The sequence below is a fragment of the Pseudorca crassidens genome, chromosome 19 (genome assembly GCF_039906515.1).
Source record: "Pseudorca crassidens isolate mPseCra1 chromosome 19, mPseCra1.hap1, whole genome shotgun sequence".
In the NCBI taxonomy this organism is placed as follows: domain Eukaryota; kingdom Metazoa; phylum Chordata; class Mammalia; order Artiodactyla; family Delphinidae; genus Pseudorca; species Pseudorca crassidens.
The window spans coordinates 16,575,164-16,592,883 of record NC_090314.1 but is presented as its reverse complement, the minus strand read 5'-3'; the positions used below and the strand labels follow the sequence as shown (position 1 = coordinate 16,592,883).

Genomic DNA, 17,720 nt, shown 5'->3' with positions numbered 1-17,720 from the left:
CTACCTGGGACATTTTAGCTTCATGATATCAGCCTCCTTTTATTTCTCTCATTGCCTGTCATTTTTCCTTTGTTGCAGTCTTCAATATTTTATTCATCCTAAAACCATTTACTGTACCACTTTGGCCTTTTATCAAGCAATCCAAAAGTTTACCTCTGCACAGGGCAGCTAGTAATTTTAAACCAAAAGTTACTACTTTCCCATCTCTGGGAATGGTATAATCAGCTACAAAACAAGGTTTAAAGATAGTTTTGCCCAAGCTGGTGTTTTTAAACAGATGAAGTTGGGAAGTTCCTCAGTTTCTCCAGAGTTGTGTTTTCAGAGTAGTCATTTTATTTTTCGACTTGAGGGGTTGTGGTCCTAGCATATTAAGTTGAAGTTCAAATATCTCTTGAATTTAAATCCAGAGAGATTTAGAATGGCTGTGTTGTGGAGTTTTCCTAGGTTAGCCTGTAAAGTTAGTATGAAATCCATGTGTGTCTGACGTCTGAATGGAATTAGCAAAGCCAGGGACATTTAGTGCTCCTTAGTATGACTTTCTGCCCATCTCACCTGTCCCACAATGTCCTTGTGAGTCGGAGAGTTTCCAGGAGGACTCCCCGTCGGCCACTGAAATTTATGGTAAGAGTTGATGGGAAGAGACCCGCTGCGGGGGAGGAAGCCTCTCAGGGAGTGGTGAGTCCATGCGGGTTAGTGGGCAGCCTGGGTAGGGGCATTCAGTGAGGGTGAACTGTGGCGGGGGTGTGAGGAATCCGGGGATTACTGGGTGCGGGAGAATGCGGGGCCAGGGACGGAGCTATAGGGAGGACAGACTGGGGCCCAGGAAGTAGGGAACTGCAGAGACGCGCGGCCGAGCGGAGCCTGGGCTGGGAGGGGGCGGTCGTTTGGGGGCCGGGCCCTGGGTAGGGGGGACGGCACGCCGTGGGATGGAGGCGCGGGTACCTGCCTGTTGCCTGGTTGGAGGCCTCTGGCCGATAGAGGGAGCTGTGGGTCTGGCGGCCCCGATACCGCGGGCGCTTAGGTGGGACCGCGCGTGCGCGCGGAGCGGCGTATATATGCCGGGGTCCGCGCATAGCCCGAGCTGAGACTGCGGGCGGGGGCCGAGGCGCCGCCCATTGTCCCGCCCCCCGGGACCGCCTATTGTGCCGTGACGCTTGCGCCGCCCTCGCGGCCTGGCGGGGGAGGGGCGACCCGCGCCGCAGTCAGCGTCGCCGCCATGGATCTAGGTGGGTGTTCGGTTCCTCTGGGCCCGCGTGGGCCGCGTTGAGCAACCGGCGACCAGGCAGTGCTGAGTGGGCCCGGGCTGAGGGAGACCTCCGGGCCGGGGAGGGGTTTGGGAGGGCGGGGGTGTCTTGGAGACCGGAGGTCGGGGGGCCGGGCTCTACCCGCCGCTCTTCCGCTCGCCTCTTGCCGGCTCCAGGCCCCTTTCCACGTGAAGGGGCCAGCGGATGTGAAGTTAGCGTTCGCGAGAGTGGACAGGTTCGGGCACGTGCTTTGGAAAAGGCCGGGCTCCGGCGGCGCCCCGGGGAATCCCGTATCCCCAACGATCTCATTTATTGAACGTCTACTAAGTTCTTGAGCAAGCGTTGAGGTCCTCGTGGATAAACGGGGATGATGATACCGTATCAGCCTCACAGAGTTTGGGGGAGTTTTCACTGAGATCACGTGTGTACAGTGTCGAGTCCGGTGCCTTGCGCAGGGCTAGCGTTCTTCAGACCAGCAGTTGTGGGCACGGGTTGCAGCAGCCGAGGCGGCAACGTGCGTCTTGATTCTCCAGATGCCAGGTCTGGGAGAAGGGAGGGGACAGCTGGTATAAATCGGCGGCTCCTTGCCCAGCCTCCCCCGCTGCTGGATGTGCTCTTAAGGGCATAAGACCAAGAGCTGTTCTGGGAGAGCTGGGGTGAGGCTCCCCAAGATGTGCCAGTATTAGTAGGCTGTTGAGAAATGTTCTGGTCCCTGTCCCCAGCCAGCTGTTCCGTGGTGGAAAGGTAGAGTTGGAAGAGTTTGGAGCCCTGCAGCTGTGGTGATCTCTGTCCCAGCCCACTGCTTTGCAGTTCCGACAACCTGAGCAAATTGTTTGAGTCTTAATGTTTCCATCTCTAAAACAGGAATGGTCCTCAAAATGTTGATCTGACGATGAAAAGATACACATACCAACTAGCACAGTGCCTGGTACAGAGTAAGCGCTTAAACATAAGGAGCGGGCACTCACAAGCGCCAGTTAACCATTCGTGATAAAACACTTGGGATTCGCCCAGCCATTAACTGCTTCTGGGACTTACTCCTTCAGGTGGCATGAGTATATACTTACCGTCTCTGGAAGGTGGGTCTCAGGGGCCAAACATCTCAGCTGAGCAGGTAGAGCAATAAAATTAAATTTACAGAGTCAGAAGGGAGCCTTTTGGGGGGCCCTGGGAGAGCAGCCTGAACCAGAAAGAAAGGCCAGAACCCCCAGGGAGACCTCTCAGCAACCTGGCTCTTCCTGGGAGTCTGCCTCAGCCACTGGGCACCAAGATGGATTGCCTTCACCAGCGGGTTGCATAGGAGTGCTGTTCCAGATGGAAGGGGCAGGATAGTCTCCTGACCCATGAAAATGGGGAAGCTGTGTTCTTGAGGGCCTGAGGGACTGAGGAAGGGGCCCTGGGAAAGGGGAGAGGGGTCAGGAACATTGAAGAGTGAGCAATGTTTGTACGATGATTTAGTTTCTGGCCCAAAGGAAATATACCTAAGAAAGACATGTCCTGTTTCTGAGCTGGAGGAGGCAAAGAATAGGGACAAGATTCTGGTCCTGGCAACAGTGGAAAGGTTTGGGAGAACCAGCGTTTATCGAGCACTTAGGCTCTTTGTAGCCTGATTCTATTTTGTAGTACGCGGGCCTCTCACTGTTGTGGCCTCTCCCGCTGCGGAGCACAGGCTCCGGACGTGCAGGCTCAGCGGCCATGGCTCACGGGCCTAGCCGCTCTGTGGCACGTGGGATCCTCCCGGACCGGGGCACGAACCCGTGTCCCCTGCATCAGCAGGCAGACTCTCAACCACTGCGCCACCAGGGAAGCCCTGTAGCCTCATTCTTAATTGTATATATCTTACCTAACCCTCAACAGCCCTGGAAGATGGGATTGGGAGCCAACAGTGGGTGTGGACCCAATGCCAGGGGCTTGACTGTATGTATTATTTGATCCTCAGGGTCATAATGTGAAGTCTGTATTATCCCCACATATGCAGAAGTTCAGAGAAGTAATCTGTCCAAGATCACACCACTTCCCCCCCCATCCCACCCCGGTACGCGGGCCTCTAACTGTTGTGGCCTCTCCCGTTGCGGAGCACAGGCTCCGGATGCGCAGGCTCAGTGGCCATGGCTCACGGGCCCAGCCGCTCCGCAGCATGTGGGATCTTCCCGGACTGGGGCACGAACCCGTGTCCCCTGCATCAGCAGGTGGACTGTCAACCACTGCGCCACCAGGGAAGCCCACACCACTTTTAAATGGCTGAGCTAGGAGTTAAACCCATGTCTAATTAAACATCCCAAGATGCCTTCCTTGCTAAGTCTGTGTCAACTCAGGGCTCACTGAAGAAGGACTTTTCTGAATCTAGTACAGTATTTTTTTCTATCTACTTCTTGGCTTCTACCAGAGAACCAGGACCATTAGTAGCTTATTCTCTTTGATGGAAAGAGCTGTGGGAATTGAACTGTTTCCCCAAAAGGCAGAACGTTTGAAATCTGTTTCCAAGACAAGGCTTTAAGAGAAAAAAGAGAAGCAGGGCTTGTCTGAGTGCTGCTGTGCAGACGGTCCTGGTCCACGCCCTTCCTAGTCTGTATCGGTACTTAGAAGCTCAGTTGTCAAGTCCTGCAGTAAGTACTTGGTGGCCGCTGTAGTTTGGTACTGTCCTTGCACGCTCTCTCTTTCTCTCTCTCAGCCAGCCCTTCTTCCCCAAATCTTCTGCTGGCCCATCCTTTGCTGGAGGGCCTTGCCTCTGGGCAGGCTCCTTCCTGAGTCACATTTCAAGGTTGACTTGCCTCCTGAGCTTCAGCCCTGTGTTTCCATTGCTGGAGGACGTTTCTACCTTAATGTTCTACCTCAAACTCCAAATGACCAAGACGTATCAGTGTTCCTTCCAAGCACATCTCTCGTGTTCCCTGTTTGCAGTAGTGCCCGTTGTCTTCCCAGGTCCAGGCTAGAGAGCTTGGGAGTCCTTTTTTATTCCTCAGGTTAATCCTTTGACTTCAGCTCTGCAGCGGGTCCTAGAACCATCCCTTCTTCCCCCTCTCCCACTGATTTCATTCAGAACCCTTTTCATCTCTAACCCTAATAATGACAGCCTGCTGACCAACTGCTGCCTCTCCCTCTAACCTCTGCTTGCTGTTCTGAAAATTTTTCACCACATTCTATCCTATTGGACTTCTGTCTGTGCAGGACCTTTGAATATCTGTGAAGAAATGACTGTTCTGCATGGGGGCTTCTTGCTGGCCGAGCAGCTGTTCCGCCCCAAAACACTGGCAGAATTGACCAAGTCTGACTGGGAGCATGTCGGGCGGCCGATTGTGGAGGCTCTGAGGGAGATCTCCTCTGCCACGGCCTGCTCCCAGCCCTTCGCCTGGAAGAAGAAAGCTCTGATTATCATCTGGGCCAAGGCTCTGCAGCCCTACCCTGTCACGCCTTCTGACACTGAAACCCTGTGGCAGGAAGATGTGTTCTTCTCCGTGGGCAACATGATCCCCACCATCAACCACACGGTCCTCTTTGAGCTGCTTAAGTCCCTGGAAGCTTCCGGACTCTTTATCCAGCTCCTGATGGCCTTGCCCACTACTGTCTGCCATGCAGAACTAGAGCGCTTTTTGGAGCACATGACTATCGACACTTCTTCGAAGGATGTGGCCTTCTTCCTCGACGTTTGGTGGGAAATGATGAAGCACAAGGGCAATCAGCAGGACCCCCTGCTCTCCCAGTTCCGGACAATGGCCCATAAGTACCTGTCCTCTTCAGATGAGTTCTCCCACCCTCCAAAGAGGTTTAAGTCCGACCCGGATGTGTGTCCTACCATGCCCCTGCTGGGCATGCTGCTCACTGGGCTGAAGCAAATCCAGGATAGGATCCTGTGCCCCGGGATGAAGTGTTGCGCCTTGGCCAACTTGGCTGACATGCTGACCGTGTTTGCACTGATGGAGGACAACCCCCAGGAAGTGTCCGCCACTGTGTACCTAGACAAACTGGCCACGGTGATCTCCGTGTGGAACACGGATACCCAGAACCCATATCACCAGCAGGCACTGGCAGAGAAGGTGAAGGAGGCAGAGCGGGACATCAGCCTGACCTCACTGGCCAGGCTGCCGAGCGAGACGATCCTCGTGGGCTTCGAGTTCCTGCGCAGCCTGCTGCGGGAGTGGCGGGAGGAGCTGCGGGCCACGCTCGGTGGCAGCCAGGGGACGAGCTACAGCAGCTACCGGCTGTGCGACAGCCTGACCTCCTTCAGCCAGAACCTGAAGCTCTACCTGGACACCGCTAGCCTGTCCAAGGAAGAGAGGCAGGTGGCCTCTGAGCTGGCGGAGTGCGTGGGTGACTTCCTGAAGGACACGAACAGGGTGCTGAAGAACAAGGGCTTTGAGAAGGACATCACTGCCTCCATCGCCATGACCATCATCGAGCAGAAGTTGGACCGGCACATGGAAATGTGCTACATTTTCGCTTCTGAGAGGAAGTGGGCCTTCTCGGATGAGTGGCTGGCCTGCCTGGCCAGCAGCCGGGCTGTCTTCCAGGAGCCCAGCCTGGTGTTAGAGCTGCTGGAAGCAGTGGTGGACGTCAGCGCGGCAGACGGGGCTGTCCCCAGACCCCAGATCAAACAGGTCATCGACTTGATCCTGGAGTGTCATGCACACCTCTCACTGCCAGATAAAAATAAAGTCCTCTCGGGCGTCCTGCTCTCCTGGGGGCGCAAGGGCCTCTCAGAGAAGTTGTTGGGTCACTTGGAGGGGTTTCAGGAAGACCTCAACACGACTTTTAACCAGCTCACGCAGAGCGCTTCTGAACAGGGCTTGGCTAATGCCATCGCTTCTGTGGCCCGCCTAGTCATTCTGCACCCGGAGATCACGGTGAAGAAAGTGTGCAGCATGGCCGTGGTCAACCTTGGCACCCACAGGTTCCTGGCTCAGATTCTCACCGCCTTCCCCGCCCTCAGGTTCGCGGAAGAGCAGGGTCCAAATCCCTCCACGACGATCGTGGTGTCCTGCCTCAAAGAAACAGTCTGGACGAAGTTCTCTACACCCAGGGAAGAGAAGCAGTTTCTGGAGTTCCTGAGATGCCTGGTGAATCCTGTGAAGCCCCAAGGGATTCCAGTTGCTGCTCTTCTCAAGCCAGATGAGGTGCTAAAGGAATTCGTCCTGCCTTTCCTGATGCTCGACGTCAAAGAGGTGGACCTCAGTCTGAGGATCTTCATCCAGACTCTGGAAGCAAACACATGTCTAGAGGAATACTGGCTGCAGACCTGCTCTCCGTTCCCACTCATCTTCAGCCTGTGCCAGCTCCTGAATGGCTTCAGCAGATACTGGCAGCTCCCCAAGGAGAAGCGCTGCCTCCCCCTGGACGGGAAGGACCTGGTGATCCACATCCTGGAGCTCCTCTGCGAGGTGGTGTCGGCTAACGCCGAGACCTTCTCCCCGGACACCTGGGTCAAGTCCCTGTCCTGGCTCCACGGGAAGCTGGAGCAGCTGGACTGGACTGTGGGCCTGAGACTGAAGAGCTTCTTTGAGGGCCACTTCAAGTGTGAGGTACCAGCCACGCTCTTTGAGATCTGCAAGCTTTCTGAGGACAAGTGGACCTGCCAGGCCCGCCCCAGGTATGGGCCCGGCACAGGCCTCCTGGCCTGGATGGAGTGCTCCTGCATCTCCAGCAGCATCTCTGAGCAGATGCTCGCCCTGCTGGTGGTGGATGTGGGCAACCCTGAGGAGGTCAGGTTGTTCAGCAAGGGCTTCCTGGTGGCCCTGGTGCAGGTCATGCCGTGGTGCAGCCCCCAGGAGTGGCAGTGCCTTCACCAGCTGACCAGGAGACTGTTGGAGAAGCAGCTCCTGCATGTCCCCTACAGCCTGGAGTATATTCAGTTTGTCCCTCTGCTCAACCTGAAGCCCTTTGCCCAGGAGCTCCAACTCTCCGTACTCTTGCTGAGAGCTTTCCAGTTTCTCTGCAGCCAGAGTTGCCATAACTGGCTCCCTGTGGAAGGCTGGAGCCATGTGGTCAAGCTCCTCTGCAACAGCCTGACCAACCTCCTGGACTCTGTTCGGTTGATACAGTCAGTTGGCCCTTGGGCCCAAGGACAAGAGCAGGACCTGACCCAGGAAACCCTGTTTTTTTACACCCAGGTGTTCTGTCACGTTCTGCACATCATGGCCATGCTCCACCAGGAGGTGTGTGAACCACTGTATGTTTTGGCCTTGGAGATCCTCACCTGCTACGAAACCCTGAGCAAGACCAAGCCTTCTGTCAGCTCCTTGCTCCAGAAAGTAAACGAGCAGCACTTCTTAAAGTCCATCGCCGAGAACATTAGCCCCGAGGAGCGGCGCCAAACCCTCCTGCAGAAGATCAGCAACTTCTGACCTTCGTGGGTCAGAAAACAGCTGGGCCTCAACCTGGCCAGGTCTACGGGGGCTACAGCTGAAAAACACAAATTTTTCGGTTATGTGAAATTTTACACAAGCCCAAAAATCTGACGACATTGTAAAGAAAATAGTTTCTTAGGTATTTGTAACATACAGATTGTAATAAAATTCTCTTTTGAGTTTTATCTTGCCTCTTTTGAGACTTTCTTATCAATAGTCTAGGCTCATCAGTACACGCTGAAATTGGGCGCAGCCAGTCGTGAAGATCAAGTCAAGCTGGGAGGCGCGTGTTCATCACTGGGCTTCTCCACCCTAGAATCTGGCAAATAAGTCTAAAGGTGAACCCACCCAGGTGGACTGACTACAAGGTACGTGTGTTCTGTTGCACTGAGAGTCTCTTTAAGAGTCATTTCGCCGTATCTTGGAAAGGGCAGGAACTAGGAAAGGGACTCTTTTCTGCTACCAATTGGCCATGTGATTTGTGTGCGCACAAGGCCTGCAACCAGTGTAAAAGGAGAGGGTTGGACCAAGAACATGAAATGTGGGGTGGGTGGGAGGGAGGTCAGTGACCTCAGGAAAACAGGTCTCTTCTGAATCGAGGACTTCTGCCCCACAGTGTTAACGCTGTCCATTCAGTGGATCTCAAAGGGGCTGTGCTGATACTGTCTGGTAATCACCACAGAGACGTGTTTAAAGGATGGGTGTAATTATCTTCTGCCTGGGGTGGGTTGTCATGGGTGGGTTGGTTGGTTGGTTTTTCTGTTTGTTTTATTTATCTATCTATCAGGTCTTAGTGTGGCAAGTGGGCTCCTTAGTTGTGGCTCATGGGCTCCTTAGTCGTGACTCGCCAGCTGTTTTAGTTGCGGCATGCGAACTCAGTTGCGACATGCATTTGGGATCTAGTTCCCCGGCCAGGGATCGAACCCTGGCCCCCTGCACTGGGAGCGTGGCGTCTTAACCACTGCACCACCAGGGAAGTCCCGGTTGTCACGGTTTTGAAGAACATGTGGGAGCAGGGAATGGAGTGTGCAAATGCGTGCCCAGGATATATTCCAGGACCATGAGGACTCGTGAGCGAAGTGTTTAATTGGGAGGCAAGGAAGGACAGCTCCATACCCCCATCACGGTGAGGCAGGATTCAAGTTCTCTCCCCCCGCACCTAAAGTGGGCTGGCTCTGTCTGCGGCCTACAATTGGGTTTCCACCCTCCTGACTCCTAGTTGGGATTCACCTGGGAAGAGAAGAAAGGGCCTAAAGTTACGTGACCACTGGGCTAGAACTCTAGAACTCTGCAGTGTACTCTTGGCACCGTGAATTACAGAAACATGTTAGAGTGAGGTATGAGCTAGGCTCTGCTGGAGGCTGAAGGCATTCACACACACCCTTCCCCTGCAACAGCCCACCTCTGCCAGTTACACGGAGAAGAACACAGAACAGAAACAATAGCACACAGCAGCCATTCCAGTTGGTCACAGGACAGGTCTTACCAGAAGTCGGCGTGGATATATTTCACAAATGAGAATAAGTTGGAAAATATTAGTGCAACTTAGTCACCACAGGGGTGATTTATAAAGATATACGGATAGTAAACAAAACGGTAAAAAAATTACAGCATTTTATGTTTTTAAATGGCACCCATTAAAGACTGAAATAGTCAAAATTTGATACACTGTTACACACTCAGTACTTTAAAAGTTCACAGACAACAGTGAATTAAAAGGCACTTTTAAAAATCTAGTTTTTCACTACTGCTTGGGAAAAAACTTCATGGTAGCAGTTTCTAAAACCCATCCTTGTCGTTCAGGAGCAATTAGTGTTGGCACCAGAGGATCCTATCTGTAAATGGTGGGTGAAGGAGTCAGTCCACAGAACATAATTTGGCCAGGGCTGACTTGCACTTTTGCTCTCCAGCCTTCTGTGGCTAAATGGCAGTAAGTCAGATAGGAACAGACTTTGGACCACAAGCTCTGGCTTATCAGGAGGCAGTCTAGATGAGACATCTCATGGTTTGGAATACAGCAGTCCGTTCTGCTTCATAGGATAAGGACAGTGTCAAAGCGGGGTTACCCAGTGAATAGCTCGGTAGCCATCATTTCACTTTACCCCTATAGTTTTTAATAAGAGCATCCTGTGTGTGTGGATATGGGGAAATCTGGGCTTGAGGGACATGCTAAAAAGGGAATAGTATCTGTAACTGTTGGTCTAACCAAGTCAGCCTGCAGAGGTGCTGACCTATTGGCCTTCCTACCTACTCAGGTGCTTCAGGTTCCCATCCCTGCCATCTACCCCACCCCGCCAGTGAGACTTCTGATCAGAAGTCGGTAGACAGGAGAATTCAATGTTGGCACATGGATGAAAGGATGAGGCAAAGGACCTACGGGTTATCTAGTAAACAATAAAAAAACTACCTACCCACAACGATTTTCCCAGGCCAACATCACAGGAAAAGAACCAAGTCATCACTTGCTTCTGCTGGCCCAGTATGTGTGGATACTCCCTGAGTGGCTGGAAAGGTGGGGAGCCACCAATATGAGGACCAGGCAGGTGCCCAGTTCCTTGTCACCTTGGTCCACCTATCTCCACACCCCATGCTTCTACTCCAGAGCCCTTGAGATAAGACCCAAGGAAGGATCCTTGGGCTTCACATTAAACCACCTTGCTGCCAGTGGAGGTCTGACGGGATCCAATAGTTGTTACTAAGGAAAAAGTGCTTTTGCAAAAGGGGCAGGTTAGAAACGAGAGGTGATAGGAATATTCTTTAGAGAAACGCTAATCCCTCTGCTTATCAATACCCAAAAGGCTGAGGCCACCCAGGGCACAATCTGCAGTTTGGTCCACGGGAATACTGAGTGGAGGAGGCGCCCTCACTGCCTGGCTCATGGAGCAATTAACCATCCTTTTTGGCTGGGGGAGCATCAAAGAGCCGGACTGCCTTCTTGCACAGCAGAGAGAACCAGTAGATCTGGGGAGCGATGAGGAAGGCGTTGGCCACATTGCAGTAGAAAGGAATGTGGAACGGCACTTGGAGCAGGCTCAGTCCCTGCTGCTGGCCGTAGGACCAGTACATGAAGGGGAAAAGGAGGATCCGACATGAGAAGAAGGTGGTCAGCGTGAGGATTCCGTTCACCTTGTACAGCAGCGTGTGCTGCTGCTTTAGCTGCAAAAGAGGGAAGGAGAGCACAGGGTCACTTTCAGGGAATGACTAGCCTGAGTCCCACAACGGACAGGCCAAGCGTCTCCTTTTCGGACACTTGTAGAAAAGATGATTGAGCACTGCCGTATTTGTATATGCAGAGAGTCTCATATTGTTTCCAACAGTGATGTGAAATTTGATCTAAGCCACCCAGCTGACAGGAGCACAGGAACGGTGGGTTAGAGAAACTCTGTGACCAGGATAAATATATATGAAGAACTGGATCAAATTTGAATCAAATGTACAATTTTTCAATCCCACTGGCTCGAAAGACCAACTGACCTTTAAGTCTGTTCAAGGGTCTCCTACCCCACTATTGGTAGCACTAAAGAAGTTTCTCCAAACCCTCTTAATCTACCAAGGAGAAGCAGAGTCTGTTCCCTCGGCACTCTTTCTGCCACTCCTTTCATACGTGCCTGAATCAGAACTCTGCCCAGCGACACAAACGGAGTACTCAGTTCTGCCATGAAGATGCAGCCAACAAAGAAGTCCCCAAGCTCTCCCCTAAGCCTCTGCAGAGGAAAAGAGGAAAAAGGGAAATAAGTAATGGAGGTTAAGGAACCACCGGAAGGAAAATTCTAACTAGGGCTATTGAAAAGGGTAACCCTGAGCAACCATGCAGGGAAATGGAAGTGCTAAACGGGCCAGTGCAGACCAGTTCACACTTGGAATCCTCATGGTCCAGAGGCAACTGCATCACACACTGAGCTTTCTCTAGAATTTCAGTGTCAGCCAAAAGGAACTCTGCAGCCCACTTTTGGGTATCCAACTTAGTCATGCCAAGGGCAGGCACTTAAGCCAGTTCAGTTCCACGAAATATGCACCAGGGCCCATGCCTGATGTTAGGGTCCCCAACACAATCAAAAGAGACTTATTAAAGAATGTCATGCACTCTACCTCTCCTTTTATCCTTTCAAGAAAGCAGTATAGGGAATTCCCTAGCAGTCGAGTGGTTAGGACTCGGCACTTTTGCTGCTGTGGCCCAGCTTCGACCCCTGGCTGGGGAACTAAGATCCCCCACAAGCCACAAGGCGCGGCCAAAAATAGAAAGCAAGCAAGCAGTATTGGGATGGCAGTTCTGTCTCTTAGTACCACCGAGCGAGGTACGTAAACTCATAGAGCCCCAGTTTCTTCCTCTATGGTATAGGGCTAATGTTTTCTAATTATCATTTCTAATTATTTCTAATAATTTCTAATGATTAGAAAGCCACAAATTTTTTTAAAGTTTTTTTTTTAATGTGGACCATTTTAAAAGTCTTTATTGAATTTGTCACAATTTTGCTTCTGTTTTATGTTTTGGTTTTTTGGCCGTGAGGCATGTGGGACTTAGCTCCCCGACCAGGGATCGAACCCGCACCCCCTGCGTTGGAAGGTGAAGTACTAACCACTGGACCCCCAGGGAAGTCCCCAAGCTACAAGTTTTTAAATCAAGCACCTGTCACCTGGTAGGCACTTCGGAATTACTAGTCTCCCCTCTGCATTCCCATTTCTCTTCCTTGTTGGGTGAGTTTTTTTAATGGGAGAAAATGGATCTGGGGAGAAATTATGAGGCTATTTGCTTTGAGAGTCTGTGCTTTTGTGACATCAAAATAATGCAAACAGCCCTCTCTGGGCGCTATCAGAGCAAATAACCAGTTGATGGAGCTACTCTCATTTCTTTGAAACAATTTTTATGGTGTTTTCTATTGTATGAACTAAAGGCAGAACCTTTGACAAATGCTTGGGCATCACAGAGGGCTGGGGGATTGCCAGTGAAGAGGATCACAGACATTTCAGATTTAACTCCTTTCTACACTGTGGCAGCAGCTGGCAGGAGGGCAGTGGGGGCAGCAGGAAAGGGGAAGAAAAGGGGGCAGTCTGACAGTTGGGACACCCAGTTCAACAGGAGGAATGAGTGGCTGAACCTACTGGTGCCTGTCCTGGGAGGCCATTACCTGTGCGACCGGCACAAGGACAAACAGAATAACTGCGTGGTGCGTGATCATGAGGCGGTTTTTACTTAGGAAGTTTCGAAAAATGGTGAGGGGATGTTTGCTGCTCTGGTCCCTGGTTCGGTACCATTCACAGAGGTACATGGCGTAGGAGTCATAGATCATGTATGGAATCAAAAACCAGACATACTCTCGGGCAAGCCAGTGCCTGAAAGAAAGCATATGGATGGTCCAAGAAGTAATTATGGATATCCGTTATGAAGGCTCACAGCCAGCCTCTTCTTAAACACATCTGCATCAGCTTTGTACTTAATCAGCTGTTTTTACTCCAGATACTTCACAATGAACATGCTGAAGCTGACAAATAAGGAGAGTGAACAACTTTCTCTAAATTACAGGGCAAACTCCTAAGTGTCAAAGGTAGAAAGCAAGGATTCACTCAGCACCATGTGTTTCAGTGACTTGCCCTCACTATCTGTCTGGTTTAGCTACTCATTTGTAATGGATTTTCTGGTACTTTGTGATATAAGCTGACTTTGATAGATATCTCTACCAGGGATTCAACAGACCCACCAAGAAACAGGTTTGGAAAGTGACCCAAATCCCAAACCCAGTATTTCCAGTTTAACTCTACTCAGTTGCTCAATAGTTGGGACATTACTCTTGAATCTGTTTACAACCCCACTCTAGGGAGTTTCCAGGAAGTAACGCTGGCCACTTTCTTTACAATACTATGGCTAAACCCGGTTTCATTCAAGAAAAATATCTCTGGAAATGAGCCCAGAGCTCAAGGACTACCTTACTGGAGACAGATACCAAAAGAGAAGCTAGGACAAAAGACAGTGTTCCCATTTACTTGTCCACAGGGGTTGAATCAATATTTGCTGAGTGAAAATGACAGTTTATCACTGTCCCAGAGCAGATTAGAAGGTCTCTACAATTTCCAAAATTTTGTTCCCCAAATAGTCACTCTACAGAAAATCTACATGAAAAAAAAAATCTAAATTGAAATTATGTACTATCCTGGGAAGGATTAGACTAAGTCAGCAAAGTTTTATCAAGCGCCCATGTGTTAGGTAGAAGAAACCATTTAGTTTTATGGTTCTTAAACTACCTGAACATCAGAATCGCCTGCAGTGCTTATAAAGGGCTCCACGCCTCAGAGACTAAACATGGTGTGTCCAGGACCTCAAATCTGTATTTTTAACCTTGTCTTCATTTAACCTAAGGAGCCAGTCCACTGAACTGCAACATTGGGAATATAGAGTGCCATTCACATTTCTGTTCCTGAATGATTCCACACTTACCACAGCAAAACTAAATAATGACTAAGCAGTGAAATACGCAAACAAGTAATGGCAAACTTAATATACATTCAGGTAAATTAATTAGCCAAGTTCCAATGAGGCAAAAAGATGCAATATTTATTCTACTGCCCATCTGTGGTCTCCATCGCTTTCTTGAAGCAATTCCAAAGTAAAACAACTATGAAGAACAATTAAAAACTCATCTGAAATATAACTGACCTCTCCCGTTGCATGGAGCCTAGGGTTTTAAAATTTTGCACACGGTACCAATTCAATAAGATGCGAAATTGTGGCTGTTAGTTGAATTCTCTGAAGACTTACCAGCAAGCGATCTGGATTATAATCTTAGCTAGCACTAGCCTGGACCTTAACTTTTGTTTTTGTTTTTTTTTGCGGTACGTGGGCCTCTCACTGTTGTGGCCTCTCCCGTTGCGGAGCACAGGCTCCGGACGCACAGGCTCAGCGGCCATGGCTCACGGGCCCAGCCACTCCGCGGCATGTGGGATCTTCCCAGACTGGGGCACGAACCCGCGTCCCCTGCATCGGCAGGCGGACTCTCAACCACTGCGCCACCAGGGAAGCCCGACCTTAACTTTTTTTATAAAATGAAGATAATTAAAAAAAAAAAAAAAAGATAATAATCCTTGTCTTACTTTCCTGATGAAGTTATTGTGAAGATTAGAAAGTTAAAAGTATGAGAGTACTTTTAATTGTTACTATTATTATTTTTGGCCACACCACGCAGTTTGTGGGATCTTAGTTCCCAGACCAGGATCAAACCCAGGTCCTCGGCACTTATTTAAATGTGAGTGAGCTGTGTGGCCAAAAAAAAGGAAGCGCTTACATTGACAACTAGGGATCTGGGTCTCTTTAAGGAGCTGATGAAACCCCTGGCCCTGCATCACACCCTACAGATAATCTGGGAAGATTCATAGACACCCCCTCCTACCTACAGACATTCTATATGAAGGCCTAAAATTAAAAGACATAGAATAGAAAAATATTTGGATGTACAGACTATGAACCCCAAAAGGCTTTTTTTTTTCAGATGATTAGGTGCCTTTAGGGCATCCTTGTGCATCCATGTAAGCTGAGGGCACAGAAGGTGGTGTCTGTCTCTATTTTGCAAGTAGAGGATGGATCTAAGGCATAAAGATATACAAAAGGAGGACCCTAAAAGCCAAACTTAGATTTGCTACCATGCTCAAGCCACTAAGACACATGGCTTCTGAGGGGAGAACACAAGCGTGCTACAGAACTGAAAGTTAATTGTGTGCAGATCTCTTCCTGAGATGTGTAGCAGCTGCCTGCCGCTTGCCCTCAAGTGCCATGGGGGCTGCATCTGTCTTAGCTTAATCTCTGTAAAGGAGGCAGGTTTCAAGTTTGACCTGACAAACTGGGGGCAGTGAGGGAGCCTGCTGCACCATCAGGAAATGCTCAATTAAAATAAAAATTGAACCCAGCTGAGAAAATGCTGTTAGTCTTTGGTGTATGCAATCAAAGTCACTTGACCTATCTTCTCTCAGCATCTACAATTCATCGCCAATAACTGGTTTTCTCTAAAAAAAAAAAAAAAAAAAAAGGCAAAAGAAAAGCACAAAAATCTTGATGGCAAGGTTAATCCCAAATAAGAACCAGGCACCAAATTTGCAGGCCACAGTGAGATAGATGCCCCTCTCGGGCTCCCCTCCCATTCCATTCGCAACAGGTGAAAACCAGGACACATAATAGAGTAAACATGAGAAAGGGATTAGGAAAGGCTATTAACTTTCCCTGCACATATGACAATTGCTCTTCAACTTAACTGTGAGGAGGAAAGGGTGATTCTAGGAAGACAGGTAAAAAAGGATGGCTTTGAAAGGATGGCTTTAAAATGGGGTGGGGGGGCACTGTTACCCAGGTCTAAATACTATACAAAGTAGACCAGCCTGGTCGCTATAATTTGTTTCACTGAATGCACATTTCCTGTCCTGCCTGTGGACTGAACTTTCACACCCATTCGAGTCAGTTTTCTGAAAGCTCCAGAAAACTCTTCATCACCTTCATCTTTCAGAGGAAAGACAAGAGCAGCATTTGTAAAGAAAGGGGTGGTGGATTTGTTCCTTTCCATAGCAGGGCTCTGCTAGCCACACATCCTATCTTGGCCAATGAATGCTCCACAGCAGAACCCCAGGGAGATCATTTAAAAGAACCAAAAGCCACACTTCCACTTCTGAATAATTGTCACATTTATCTATCGCATAAAGAACCTGGATCGTTGGACCACACTGTCCTCTAACACGCCACCTTAAATCAGACTCAGGCTCTGTCATGCTCTAGCATTTCTTCAGTTTACTTTCTCCTAAGCTGGCGATGCTGAAGGTGAGGAGAGGAGGAGGGAACTAGTTATAGTGCCCAAGTTTCACCCATTAATCAGCTGCCTGACGGCACATGCTGATAAAGAACTAGGACCTGTGAGCCACTCAAATGCGGAAGCTTCGAAAAAGCCCAGCGCCGTGATCGGTGTAGCTTTCACCTGGCATTGGATGTTACCTGTCGGTGATCACGTGGCTACAGGAGCGGATGATGATGATCCCAGACCCGGTGGCCAACACAGCCTGCACTGAAGAAACCAGCCTAACGTGCGACAGAAAAGAGAAAAGGGGGGAGGGGGGACGGAAAGAGTGCTCAGTCCAGTCCCATGGACAGCATGAAGCCAGAACTCTTCAACCTGACTTCCCCCGGCCGCCAGGGTGCCGAGGAAAACGGTAGGGCCGCCGCCGCGCTCCCGACTCCCAAAGCAGCTGGCAGATGTCAGCATCGGGGAGACGTCCCTCCCGGTCCTCATCAGCGTGGGCAGCCCCCCACCCTCCAGCCTGCTCCCGCTCCACCCTCCTCCGCCTCCCTCCCTCCGGGGGCAGGCTCCACAGGGTCCTCGGAGCTCTCCGGCCCGCGCCGTGGACTGGGCGAGGACCCGGGAGGCGGCCCCCTCGCTTCCTGTCGTCCCCCTTTTCCGCCCTGGGCTCGGCGTTGGGCGGGCGCAGCCGGGGCGCATGGTCGGGCGGCGGCGCGGCCTCGCCCCGTACCTGGTGCTGATCAGCACGCAGTCGTTGTGGGTCCAGGCGGGCCGCGCGCGCCGCAGCCCCCAGGCGCAGAGCCCGAAGAGCCCCGGGAAGAGGAGCGAGCCCCAGGCCAGCGGCAGCAGCATGGGTGCTCGGGCTCGGCCGCCTAGCTCGGCGCCCTCGGCGTGGCTCAGTCGGCTCCGCGCGCGCGGCTCCGGGACTGACGCGGCCTGACCGCCCCTATTTCTACCCTCCGCCCTCCGGCCCCCGGCCCCGGCCCCGGCCCGCCGCGACTCCGGCAGCCGCCGGGCGCTGGTCCCGAGCCCGCGGCGCCACTCCCCGCGTGACCAGGCCGCGGACCGCGATAGGAGCGGGCTGGCCGGGCGGGGCGGGGTCTCGCCGCCACCGCCCCTGGGCCCCGAGGCTTCCCCTGGTTTCTCGGCCGGCGAGTAGGCGGCAGCGGGAGCTGCTGCCCGCCGGGCCCTGAGTGAGCGGACGTTGCTTCCCCGACCAGCGGCGCGCGAGTGGCCGCCGCCGGGCCGAGGCCGTGGAGGAAGCGCCGAGGCTCTCGGGGCTTCTGTTCCGTCACCGCTGACGCCTCCCCCTCCCTCGGGGACCCGCCTGGCTGACGAACTGCCCCGCACCTGCCCACCGGGCGAGGGAG

General features: G+C 51.6%; 2 protein-coding genes across 3 annotated transcripts; one reads left to right on the top strand and one right to left on the bottom strand.

Moving 5' to 3' along the window:
• Positions 1–1,068: 1,068 nt before the first annotated feature.
• GEMIN4 (gem nuclear organelle associated protein 4) lies at positions 1,069–7,770 on the top strand. The gene is made up of 2 exons (XM_067714647.1): positions 1,069–1,226; positions 4,413–7,770. The coding sequence occupies exons 1-2, from the start codon at positions 1,217–1,219 to the stop codon at positions 7,580–7,582; spliced, it is 3,180 nt and encodes a 1,059-aa protein (XP_067570748.1). The 5' UTR covers positions 1,069–1,216; the 3' UTR covers positions 7,583–7,770.
• Positions 7,771–9,043: 1,273 nt separating this feature from the next.
• On the bottom strand, positions 9,044–17,694 carry TLCD3A (TLC domain containing 3A). Of its 2 annotated transcripts, XM_067714659.1 has the most exons (5): positions 17,081–17,319; positions 16,548–16,631; positions 12,712–12,916; positions 11,194–11,289; positions 9,044–10,741 (listed from the first exon to the last, which is right to left on the bottom strand). In XM_067714659.1, the coding sequence occupies exons 1-5, from the start codon at positions 17,200–17,202 to the stop codon at positions 10,472–10,474; spliced, it is 777 nt and encodes a 258-aa protein (XP_067570760.1). In that variant the 5' UTR covers positions 17,203–17,319; the 3' UTR covers positions 9,044–10,471. The 2 variants fall into 2 exon arrangements, with proteins under 2 accessions (XP_067570760.1, XP_067570761.1); XM_067714660.1 differs by lacking the exon at positions 12,712–12,916 and having other exon boundaries at positions 10,605–10,741; positions 17,081–17,694.
• Positions 17,695–17,720: the final 26 nt, after the last annotated feature.

Coding starts and splice junctions, on each gene's coding strand:
- TLCD3A (XM_067714659.1), bottom strand. CDS start 17,202: ATGCTGCTGCCGCTGGCCTGGGGCTCGCTCCTCTTCCCGGGGCTCTTC. Junction 11,290..12,711: donor TCCTTGTGCCGGTCGCACAG/GTAATGGCCTCC, acceptor TTTCCTCTGCAG/AGGCTTAGGGGAGAGCTTGG. Junction 10,742..11,193: donor TGGGCAGAGTTCTGATTCAG/GCACGTATGAAA, acceptor CCTCTTTTGCAG/CTAAAGCAGCAGCACACGCT.